Source organism: Cyprinus carpio, chromosome B2 (genome assembly GCF_018340385.1).
Source record: "Cyprinus carpio isolate SPL01 chromosome B2, ASM1834038v1, whole genome shotgun sequence".
In the NCBI taxonomy this organism is placed as follows: Eukaryota; Metazoa; Chordata; class Actinopteri; order Cypriniformes; family Cyprinidae; genus Cyprinus; species Cyprinus carpio.
The window spans coordinates 12141139-12152861 of NC_056598.1; the positions used below are offsets into that span (position 1 = coordinate 12141139).

Consider the following 11723-nt stretch of genomic DNA (forward strand, 5'->3'; position numbering starts at 1 on the left):
ATTTCTGAAGGATGTGAATCTGAATACTGGAGAAATTGAGGCTAAAAAAATTATAAATTATATTTTAAAATGCATTCAAATAAAAACTGTTATTTTAAATTGTTATACTATTTTACAAAATTACAGTTTTGCTGTATTTTTGATCAAACAAATGCAGCCTTGGTGAGCATAAAAGACTTCTTATATAAACTATTAAAAAAACTTTAATGAATTCAAACTTTTGAACAGTACTGTATAAAGTCAAATACATGATAGGCTAAACATAATGTTTACCCTATATTTTAATATTGTGATATTAAGTGATATTCGGATTGCAGTGCCTTCCTTTTAAGGTATTTACCACACTCTTCAAAGCCTGCATTGAAAAACAATGGTGTAACCACCTATCTTGGTTATCTTTGACTTTATTAAGCTAAAACTAAAATATACCCTGTTATACTGTAGCTTTTTTGGCTTTGAAAAATAGTCTACACAAATCAAAGTACCCACAAAACATCTGCATATTATAACACACAAGTAAATACCATAAAATGGTCTTTCTTGATGCAAACAGCTCAATATGTCTCACACGAACACATCTGTGTCCATTAAATTTTTACACTCCCCAAACTCATCCGCCAAACATCTGCTGGGTGATATGTGCAGTTTATGGGCAAGTTACGATCCAGAAATATGTTGTAAATAGAGATAACAAGGCCTGGATGCCCAGCACTAGAGAGTGACATTCATGAAATAAAACAACAAAGGAGGAGTAAAGTTAGTCTAATTTAATTACATTAATAAAATGATAATGTGGTGCCATTATCAAAAACAGTATAAAAGTTACTACCTGGATATAATATAAAGAATGTGATGTAATGATGGCACACCTGCCGCTCCAAGAGCTCTTCACAGATTTGATGACCAGAACCTCTTCAGTTGGCAGACCCTCACTGCACTAAATGTGATCCATTGAGGAACGTAAACAGAGAAATTTGGAGGTGCTTTAAGAAGACCGTTTGAGGTGGGGTTTCACTGTCCAGCTGAGGTAATCTTTTATGAATCAATATAGCATTTATGACTCAATGTGCATTACAGATTTGGATTGAAGGCCTCTTAAAGAATGCTAAAGACACAGTAGGATCAAGTGTAATAGCTTGCCATGCATTTATGAGCTATCTTTTGTCACATACTGCTAACTTACCATTGATTATCGACCATCAATGGAGTTTGTCTAACATTATCTATCCACTAAGATAGCAGTTTTCAACCAAGAGGCCTCAGCGCACACACAACCGCTTAGCACAATTCTTTTTCTTGGAGAGAACCTTTTATTCTTTCCCTAAGAATGTGGGAATTGCAAGTTGGCACCTTTCAGATCCAGCATTTTGATTGGCCGATGGTGTCAGAGATGGCCATGGTATAGCTTCTCTGATATGAGGTCTATTTGCATAGTTAAAGTCCACATTTGCAACAGCTTCTTTAATGTTTTCCCTATGCATAATTCACTTTTATTAACCTACACATTGTGTTAAAAAAAAATAAAAACCAAACACCAATGCCTAATGCTGAGCATTGACTCCTGCATTCATAAATACAGTATATAATTTAATAGGTAATGTTGCATACCCTCACTTTTAAAAAAATTTATGGAACCATTTAGACAAAAAAGGCATCATGAAGCACCTTTATTTTAAAGAGCATTTATGGATCACACACATCACTCAGTAAGTATATACAGCTCTGTAAAATGATATGAGGAAGGTTTAGTCAATTTTGTGTTGATTTTGTGTGAATGATGTGAAGATGTATCCTTCCCTTGTGGCTTCAGCCACAAGGCAAAACCATTTTGGTAGGTCTCAAGAATGAAGAACTTTGATCAGTGAAAGACCACATAGTGATTGGATCAGTCCATGAAATGCTGACATCCTTATCATTTCACAAATGATAAGTTTGAGGGAGAATAAAGCAGTTCCTGCATGGGGGTTACTGTTAACCCCTCTCTCCACAATAGGTATAGTGTTGTTATCTTAAAGCAAAAGGCATTCTTTGTTGTTCACTAAACTAAGTAGCTTTGGGTAAAAGTGTCTGCCAAACGCATACATGAATATGTAAATATCTCAGACTGCGGCGGCCCAAAAGGGGAGTCTTGAATTTTCACTGCCACAAAGAGAAAAACGTAAACAGCTGAACAAATACACATCGTTGTATCCATTTGCTGATGTGTTGCATCAACATTTTTTTTTTTTTTTTTAAAAATCCTGAGGTACTTAGCCTCGTCTTCTAGCAGTTACGATAATAAACCCGAACAATACGAAATCTCATTATCAGCTGCTGCACTGGAATCTTTTTCCCCACTAGAGGGAGCCATTTGCATACATGTTACAAGTGTCTCTGGTCAATCTTTTTGAAGGGAATACTGCTCATTTTCTGAGATTGAAAATTATTCATGTGTGTTTTTCTTCTCTGAATTCTCTGAATAGATGAAGTGAACTAAGGAGCAGTGACTCCATGACAATGTATAAAGTCCAACAGTTTCACCAACCTGAAATTAACAGCACAAGATTAACCAGTTTGGATTTTTTTTTTAAAAAATAAATAATTTAATTTAGCATGAACATTATGAACATTCATGATATCACCACGGGGAATGTCACCATGACACCTGAGGTAGCCTGCAGTGTTAATAGTTTCGGTATTCATTTATGATAATTCAAATCTATATTTAGAATTAGCTCACTTTGATTCGTGGAATTGTAATACTACCAATACTGTATATACCCAGTGACCTGGGTAAAATTAAAATAAATAAATAAATAAAAGTATTGTTAAATTGTTTTATTTTACTTTATTTTATTTTTGCAGGATGAAATGTAAAGACACTTAGAATCAATACACACACACACACACACACACACAAGTTTAAACATTGTACATCATACAATATGTAAAAGAGGTAACAAAGTTGGGAAATGATTACAACTACAAAATCCTATAAAATATCTTTGAAAGTCTCTCTCAGAGTGTTAGTGTAAGATAAGTAAATTTGACATAGCAATGATTGGATTAGCTATTTGTGCTGTCATGTTGTCAGAAACCCTGGTCTGGTCAAGATAATTAGTGTATTCAGTTCAGTTCAATTCAAGTTTATTTGTATAACGCTTTTCACAATACAAATCGTTGCAAAGCAGCTTTACAGAAAATTACGTTTCTACAATGTGACTGTCAGTTAATTAATCAATTAAAGACGTAATCAAACAGACGATGAACACTATTAACAACAATTATTATATGTTGCAATCAAACTTATAGCAAAATTCGGTAGTACTGTATGTTGCTGAGGTCCTCTGAGGGGTTGGCATCATCTCTTCTCAGGTGTTCTGGATCCAGACTGGAGCTTGTGTAAATCCCGTGGCAAAAACAGAGAAACAAATAGAGACATAATTATCATAGCTACTGTTCCAACCAAGCAAAATCGATTTGTTTAACCCAAGCTAAGGAATAATAATGTGCATTTGATCAGATATAACTGCAGTAGAATATTATGAGATGCAATTTCAATGCTTGGCCAAAGAGGTGTGTTTTTAATCTAGATTTAAACAGAGAAAGTGTGTCTGAACCCCAAACATTATCAAGAAGGCTATTCCAGAATTTGGGAGCCAAATGCGAAAAAGCTCTACATCCTTTAGAGGACTTTGCTATCCTACTACCAAAAGTCCAGAGTTCTGTGACCTTAGGGAGCGTGATGGATTGTAGCGTGGTAGAAGACTAGTTAGGTACGCAGGAGCTAAACCATTAAGGTCCTTATAGGTAAATAATAATACTTTGTAACAGAAATGGAACTTAATAGGTAGCCAGTGCAGAGACTGTAAAATTGGGGTAATATAATCATATTCTCTTGACCTGTTAAGGACTCTAGCCGCGGCATTTTGACCTACCTGTTGTTTATTGAGGATGCAGGACAGCTACCTAGCAGTGTGTTACAATAGTCCAGTCTAGAGGTCATGAATGCATGAACTAGCTTTTCTGCATCAGAAACAGGTAACATGTTTCATATAATGTTTCTCAGATGAAAGAATGCTGTTTTTGTAATATGGGAAATATGAAGTTGCTGTCTAATATAACACCCAGATTTTTGTCTGTAGAGGAAGTAACAGTACATCTGTCTAGTTCCAAATTGTTATCCAAGAGAGTTTATGGGTATGAGTTTCTTTTTCTTGCTTTTTTTTTTAAACCACTTGCCTTTAAGGCTGTATTTAATCATAAATAATAGGTTATCTTGGTTAAGCCATAAGAAGATCTTCATTAGAAGATGTCATTAGGTCATCTTCATTTAATTAAATGTGGACATGAAGTATTTTCATGTATGGGTTTTTATTATGAGGTAATGAGAATATGTAAAGAAAGTAGTAGATTACGTGCAGTGGAAAAAGCGGTGTTATTTAGTTTTTGTGTTTCAGAACCCCGCTTGTATTACTGGTGATTGGCCTGGAAACACAGTCCTCAGAACTGATGAATGATGTGTGAGTGAATTATGTTCAGAGGTAATAAGAATTATTTCTCATGGACATTTTTGAAGATGGTTGTTTTGATAAAAGTTATTTTATAGGTCTCTTAAAGGAGATCCACCCAGTTGGTTTTTAATTCCTCTTTTTTAGATCCAGTTATTTTCAGTGGATTAAAGAATTTATTAATGCAAATGCTCAATTCAAGGTATTTACAATAAGCTTTTGTGTTGCAGGACTAGCACGATTATTTTTACTTTTTTTTTTTTTTTTTTTTTTTTTTTTTTTAATTGTGGTGAATTGCCCAGTGGTTTCTTGTATACAGTGTATTAATATTATCATGATTTTGTTTTCTTTTCTTTTAGTTGTCCTTCTCTCTGATTCTATGGCAGCTGCAGGGTGTCCTCCCTGGGTGTGACTGGCACTGGTGAGCTTGTGATTTTGTTTTCTTTTCTTTTTGTTGTTGTTGTGTGTTGTTTTGGGGTTTGAATTTCAATTAACGGTGGTATATTTGCAAACTTATAGTCGTGCTCGGTTGGAGCCCTGTGGTTGTCGTGAATGTTTTTGTTGTTGTTGTTGTTTTGCCTTTTGCTTTTTAGGTCGGCCTTAGTGTTTTGGATATTTATTCTTTTATGTGGAAATTGGTATTTGTAAACTGTAATAAAACTGCTTGTACAAGCGATAAAGCTTTCACTACAGTTTGTGGCCAGTTATTATTTCTCCCTGATTTGGTGGGTTACATAGATATCCTCTTGTAAGAATGAATGAACAGTACAAACTATTTGCCAAAAAAATGAATTAACAAATTTAAACAAAATTAATATATCCACTCAGAAGTTTATTTGTTTTAACTGGAGGTCCCCATCCGCTCCACTTATGACATTATGATGAAGTCGCAGCAGTTTCCAAGAATGTGAATGCAGTGTTTTGGAAATATTTAAGCTTAATATTTCATATACCTGTGAATTTTGTGGTCAAGAAAAAATCATTATTTTGCATCTTTTATTTTATTATTTTTATTTTTTTTTATTGTATTTACTCAAGATTATTTTGGAAGGATTTGGAATTCTATATTAACAGAAAAAAAATGAGTGTATGATAAAAAAAAAAAATTATATTTGATGTAGGCTACTTTTTATACATAAAACGAAAATTTGAATTGTAAAAAACAACATATTATACATTTGTTTATTTTGTTAGGAAAATTCCATATACATAAGAAGTGGGCTCAATCTAAAAAAAAAATTGCACATTTTATAAATGACTTAAATTATACTGTCTGTAAATCTCTTGGAACAAACAAAAAACAAAAAAAGCATTGAAGACATGTAATGCTCTGAAAGCAAAGAAATGTATGTAATTTTCTTCCTTTTTTCTCTTTCTCTCTTTCTCTCAGCTAATGTTAATTTGATCATGTGCATATGTAATATGAACCTCATGTTCTTGTGTCACTTAATTAATAAAGGATTAAAAAAAAGAATGTGAATGCAGTATAAACACTATTTTACACCACATGGGGGCATTTAACGTCTTGTGAAGCACTCTCTCTCTCACACTCACACACACACACACACACACACACACACACACACATGAATGCTTCGTTTATTTGGGTTTGCTCTTGCCAACAGTTGAATTACTGTGAAACATAATGTTCTTAAACTCCCGTTAAAACAGCCTGGAATGTTGTGACTTTACTTCGCAGTGACAGACTTCTTTATCGCTCTATCGAGAAGAGCATGACCAACAACAAAAGACTGTTCGTACGCAAATGTTCCCTCACCGAAGCTGAAGGCGTGCCTCCACTGCTGGAACTCTGGCCAATGATGAAGCCGCGTGGCCCTTCAATCACCTGAGAACAAACAGATCACGCTTCTCGCTGACCAATCACACGCGCCGGGATCCTGCCACCGCACATATAAATCAGGCTGACAGCCCAAACTCCTGGTCAGAGGATGAGAGAACACCAAACACAGAATAATCAGGCAAACAACTGGACCTGCCAGTCCGATATCATACATTTTAATTTCTGTTGGTGTCCAGGTACGTAACTTGTTTTATTTATCACAATATAATTTGTGTGCAATGTACGTGAGTGTGTGTTTGTGGATGTTAATATGGAATTATGCAACTGCATTCTTTTGTTGATAGTGGGTTAATTTTAAACAAAATTGACTTGTTTTGTGAAATCACTGTTGTTTATCAGTACTTCGAGCTGTGATGTAACACTGCCGCGCTGTTACCATGGCTACCGGTTGCTATCCATCTGTGTAGCTTGGGATGCTCGAGCTATGCTTGCTGCTACTTTGACTTGTTTGTAAAACAGCGATGATGCTTTTTGCGTTCACTTACTGATTTGTGCGATCAATACCGATAGCGGGTTTCCGTACGGATCGACAACCCTTTCACAATTGAATGCGAAGAGAATCCCCAATGCAGATTATAACGCACGTGGTCTGGTCTTTACCAACACCTTTTAAAGCCGATTTGTAAGGCTCAAGTAACGTTATCTCTTCATCGACACAAACCATCAGTTATATCTTAGTTGTCTGAGCTGACGTTTTAACATGCCATACTAAATCACTGGTTTGGAATAAAAGGTTTATAATTCCAGGCGATATTTTATTATTAGTATTTGTAGTAGCAGGCTTCTGTGTTTGATGAAATTAGCATGTTTGTTTGTGCTCTCTTCTATCCTAACTATTGGTCTTTGCACTGAAAGTATGTTTTGATGCTTATGCGAGTGACTTCATGCTGAAGGAGCTACAATATTTTCTCTTTTACTTTGTAATGTTGACAAATCTGTTTTTCTCCTGTTTAGGTGTTTTATAGTAACAAAAATGGCCACGTCTGCCAGTGCTCAGTTGAGTAAAGTGGTAAAACGGCAGTATATGGAACTGCCTCAGGGAGACAATGTACAAGCCATGTATATCTGGATAGACGGCACTGGAGAAGGACTGCGATGCAAGACCAGGACACTGGACTCTGAGCCTAAGAGCATTGAAGGTAAGCTAGACAATGCCATTTCAATCTGCATTGCAATTATATATTTCCATTTAAGTTCTAATGGATCCTATTTTGTTATTCAGATCTTCCTGAGTGGAACTTTGATGGCTCCAGCACATATCAGTCTGAAGGCTCCAACAGTGACATGTATCTCATCCCCTCTGCAATATTCAGGGATCCTTTTCGCAAAGACCCCAACAAATTGGTCTTGTGTGAGGTGGTCAAGTACAACCGGAAACCTGCTGGTATGTTTGTTTGAGGATAGACGTAGTCTATGTATGATTGATTGAGGTTTGCTTGAAGACCTACAGCTTTTCTGGTCTTAAACACAGAAACCAACCATCGTCACAAATGTAAAAAGATCATGGAAATGGTAGATCATCAGAGCCCTTGGTTTGGCATGGAACAGGAGTACACCATCCTGGGTACCGATGGACATCCCTTTGGTTGGCCCTCCAATGGGTTCCCTGGTCCCCAAGGTAAGAACTGGCCATATCAATGATCTGATACACAAAGATGTCTGGTCCATAACATGCTGCTCTGATATCTGCAGGACCTTACTACTGTGGAGTTGGAGCAGATAAAGCTTATGGGAGAGACATTGTGGAGGCGCATTACAGAGCCTGCCTCTATGCTGGTGTGATGATCTGTGGAACCAATGCTGAAGTTATGCCAGCTCAGGTAACCTTCATTCCAGTGTGTTCTGGAACATACACTACAGTCAGCCATTGAGTATAAAGCCATCTAAGATTACCCTCCCTGGAATGAAGATACCTGGTGATTCCAGGTATCCTGAGAGGATGGGCAATGGAATTTATTTTATTCCATTTCTTAAACCCAAACAAAACGGAGCAAAATGAACCAAAGCATTCACCCCCAATCCAATTGAAGAGAAAAACGTTTGTTTTCTGGTTTTCATTCTCTCATTAAGTTACATTTTTCATCTGCTCAAGCAGAATGTTAATGTCATCTTGTGCTTCAGCAAGGTATCGCTGGCTAAAACTAGCTAACGTTAAAGTTAGTGAGTCCATACAAACCTAAATACGGGACTGTTCTCACGTCTTGTACAGTGTATGGCAAAAACACATAAAACAAGGTCTACATTTCACTGTCTCTTCATATTAAACTGGTTAAATGTAAATTAATTTAAATTTACCGATAGGTCAGTTCCTCTGTTAATTCTTGATTAGTTATAACGTGGCATTTATTTTCCAGTGGGAGTTCCAAATTGGCCCCTGTGAAGGCATCAACATGGGAGATCACTTGTGGGTAGCTCGTTTCATCTTGCATAGAGTTTGTGAAGATTTCGGTGTGGTAGCCTCATTTGATCCTAAGCCAATCCCAGGCAACTGGAATGGTGCTGGTTGCCACACTAACTTTAGCACAAAGGAAATGCGGGAAGATGGTGGGCTGAAGTAAGTATTAAAGTTTTTTTTTTTTTTTGTTGTTGTTTTTAAATGGGTGAAAAATAAGTCACAAATCCCTTGCTTGCTTTTATTCATGTTTTTTTTATTAAACCAGAGTATTAAATGATTGTTTTGTATATCCTTAACTAGATGCATTGAGGAGTGTATTGATAAGCTTGGAAAGAGGCACAACTACCACATCCGTGCCTATGATCCAAAGGGAGGCCTGGACAATGCTCGCAGACTGACTGGCCACCATGAAACCTCCAACATCCATGAGTTCTCTGCAGGTGTGGCGAACCGTGGCGCTAGCATCCGCATCCCACGAACCGTGGGACAAGAAAAGAAGGGTTACTTTGAGGATCGCCGCCCCTCTGCCAACTGCGACCCCTATGCGGTCACCGAGGCCCTGATTCGCACATGTTTGCTAGATGAAGAGGGTGAAGAACCTGTGGACTACTAGATCTCTCTTCTCCTGGACTGAACTTCCCTCCCCTTCTTGCCATACTTCCCTGTTTTCTTTTTTTAAATGGCCATAAAGCCAAATTAGTACTGTATTTTGTTTTCTATCAGGGTGGTTCTAACCTGGCATTTTAATATCGCTGAAGTTGACTGGTCAACTTAACATTGTAAGATTAAATCTGAAGGTAACCTGATCTGACTGGGGACACAGTGTTGCAGGGCATGTGTTTTTTTTTTTTTTTTTTTTTTTTTTGACTTTAATTGTTTGTTGGGGAGTGGATGTTTAACGTTAGCATTGAAAGTTCTTTCTGATGCCATGACTCTACCTTTTGGTAGTTAAGATGGAATGAAACACGAGTCAAGCGCACAGAAGAACCTGGGGCTGCCAAGACTAGACATCTAATTTCTTTTAAACCAATAGCTAGTTGTTCTGTATGTTCACTTGATGATTCAAGTACGTAATGTTTCAATGAGTCTTACTAACAGTGTATTAAATGGCAAATTTTGGTATCCATTTTGACTACACACTACACTGTTCTTGTTGTGCGGTACACTTCACAGTCGAGGTCCAATAACTATCCTTGTTTTTATACTTGTTGATCTGTTATTTGTCATGTTAAACCCCTGATTCATCAATGATTTGATCCTGTTTTTGTCTACTACTATGATGTAACTGCATCTGTTTTGGTAATAACCTGAAGTTGCTAAAAAAAAAAAAAGGACACTTAAACTTTTTTTTTTTACCACAAACTTGTGTATGTTTCCTCTTTACAGTGGAGACGTCTTGTTTGTGTACTTGCTGATTTGAAGTGCTATTTTGGCATTAAAAGATCCTTAACATGTTTTGAAAACACAGGGCAAGATGTGTATTACTTGGATAAAACTACTGTGTATCTATAAAAACTAGAGATGGATTCCAACTTGAGATTTACCTCCCAAGAATAGAATCCACCCTTAGTGCTAATTAACTAAAATCTTGTCATTATTAAACCCTAATTTTAGTTTTAAAAAGTAATGTTTGATAAGCATATTTCCACTGACATATGTTCTTGTTTTAAGCATAAACTAGCTTAATTTTGCTCAGTATTACAGAAAACAATACAATTGTTATTGTTGTCACTTCTAAATCTGTTTATATCGCAAGCATTCAAGACCGTTCATAAACATATTTCTGCAGCGGAAACCGTTCCTTGGTATTATATTGGTCAACAGAGAGATTAAAATGTTTTCTTCCTAAGACATTGTATTGTGCAAAATATAAACAAAAAATTCAAACCCACATCGATGGGATATTCGCAGAGTTTGCAGCTAAACTTTTGCAACATCATCGACTAACTTTTATCTGTTTGCAAGGAGTCCATAAACACGATGCTTGCCAACACGGTTAACAGTAAAGTCTCATTCATGTGATTACACGCTATTTGTTGGCTCTCACACGGGAACAAAGGGGCGTCTCGGTTTCATTCTATGAAGTGCAGAAACATCCAAGCTTTCCTGGGACAAAAATATTTACTTCGTGTTCTTCTGCGAGGTGGGGGTAGGGTTAACAAGTTTGTTGTGGAACCTTTCACCCACATTCCCATGCGTGACAGACTGACAAGTCATATAGCCTTGTGATTGGCTCCCCAAAGCGACTTCCAACCAATCATAAATTAGAATGGTGTTTCTGTCCAGCGCTTGGGTAAAGAAAAAGAAGTTGCTGGGCAGTTGTTTCGTTATCTTTATTCTGTCAAATTAATAAATTAATTTATTTAAAATAGACTTTGAAAAAGTGCAGTGATTTTTTTTTTTTTTACCTAAAATAAAGTTTCTCTGAATCAACAGGTAAACTATGACCATTTAAATGTAATATTTATTCATTACATTTTGAGATTGGAACATTTTCACACAGTTTAATTCTGTTAATACATTTCCTAAGGGTATCATCAACTTTGAGTTGTTGATTGTTTTGACATCAGTATAAAAGTGGCTTGTTTTGCTTAAACATACAGGTTTAACTCAAATGAGCAATAAAATATACATGTTTTTGGTTGATGACAGAGTGATAACCCTTGTTTCCTCTGTAAATGCGTAAATAAAAAAAAAATATAAAAAAATGAGTTGTTGACAATTATTTTTTTTTTGTTTTTGTTTTTATGAAAAATGATTTATTTTAATTATTCAGTTCCATTTATTTACTCACACAGATATTTCCATTTGAGTGCTGCTCATGAATAATCTGAATATAATCAATGATTGTAGGTGTTGATAACAATGAAGTTGAATGGAGATTATTTCTCATTAGGCTAAATAATAGCACGGCTTGCATCTTCCATGAATCATGCAGAGAAAAGCACTTCAGGCTGCTGACCCAGTTTTCTTCCTG

At 36.2% G+C, this 11723-nt stretch overlaps 1 protein-coding gene across 1 annotated transcript; it reads left to right on the forward strand.

The window, feature by feature from the left end:
* The first annotated feature begins 6371 nt into the window (after positions 1 to 6371).
* On the forward strand, positions 6372 to 10209 carry glula (glutamate-ammonia ligase (glutamine synthase) a). The gene is made up of 7 exons (XM_042718045.1): positions 6372 to 6527; positions 7306 to 7490; positions 7574 to 7735; positions 7823 to 7969; positions 8044 to 8171; positions 8706 to 8905; positions 9047 to 10209. The coding sequence occupies exons 2-7, from the start codon at positions 7325 to 7327 to the stop codon at positions 9357 to 9359; spliced, it is 1116 nt and encodes a 371-aa protein (XP_042573979.1). The 5' UTR covers positions 6372 to 6527; positions 7306 to 7324; the 3' UTR covers positions 9360 to 10209.
* The last annotated feature ends 1514 nt before the right edge of the window (positions 10210 to 11723 follow it).

Excerpts from the sequence above, each read along its gene's own strand:
- glula (XM_042718045.1), top strand. The coding sequence starts at position 7,325 with ATGGCCACGTCTGCCAGTGCTCAGTTGAGTAAAGTGGTAAAACGGCAG. Across the intron at positions 7,736-7,822 it reads GTACAACCGGAAACCTGCTG|AAACCAACCATCGTCACAAA; the intron begins GTATGTTTGTTT and ends TCTTAAACACAG. Across the intron at positions 8,906-9,046 it reads CGGGAAGATGGTGGGCTGAA|ATGCATTGAGGAGTGTATTG; the intron begins GTAAGTATTAAA and ends ATCCTTAACTAG.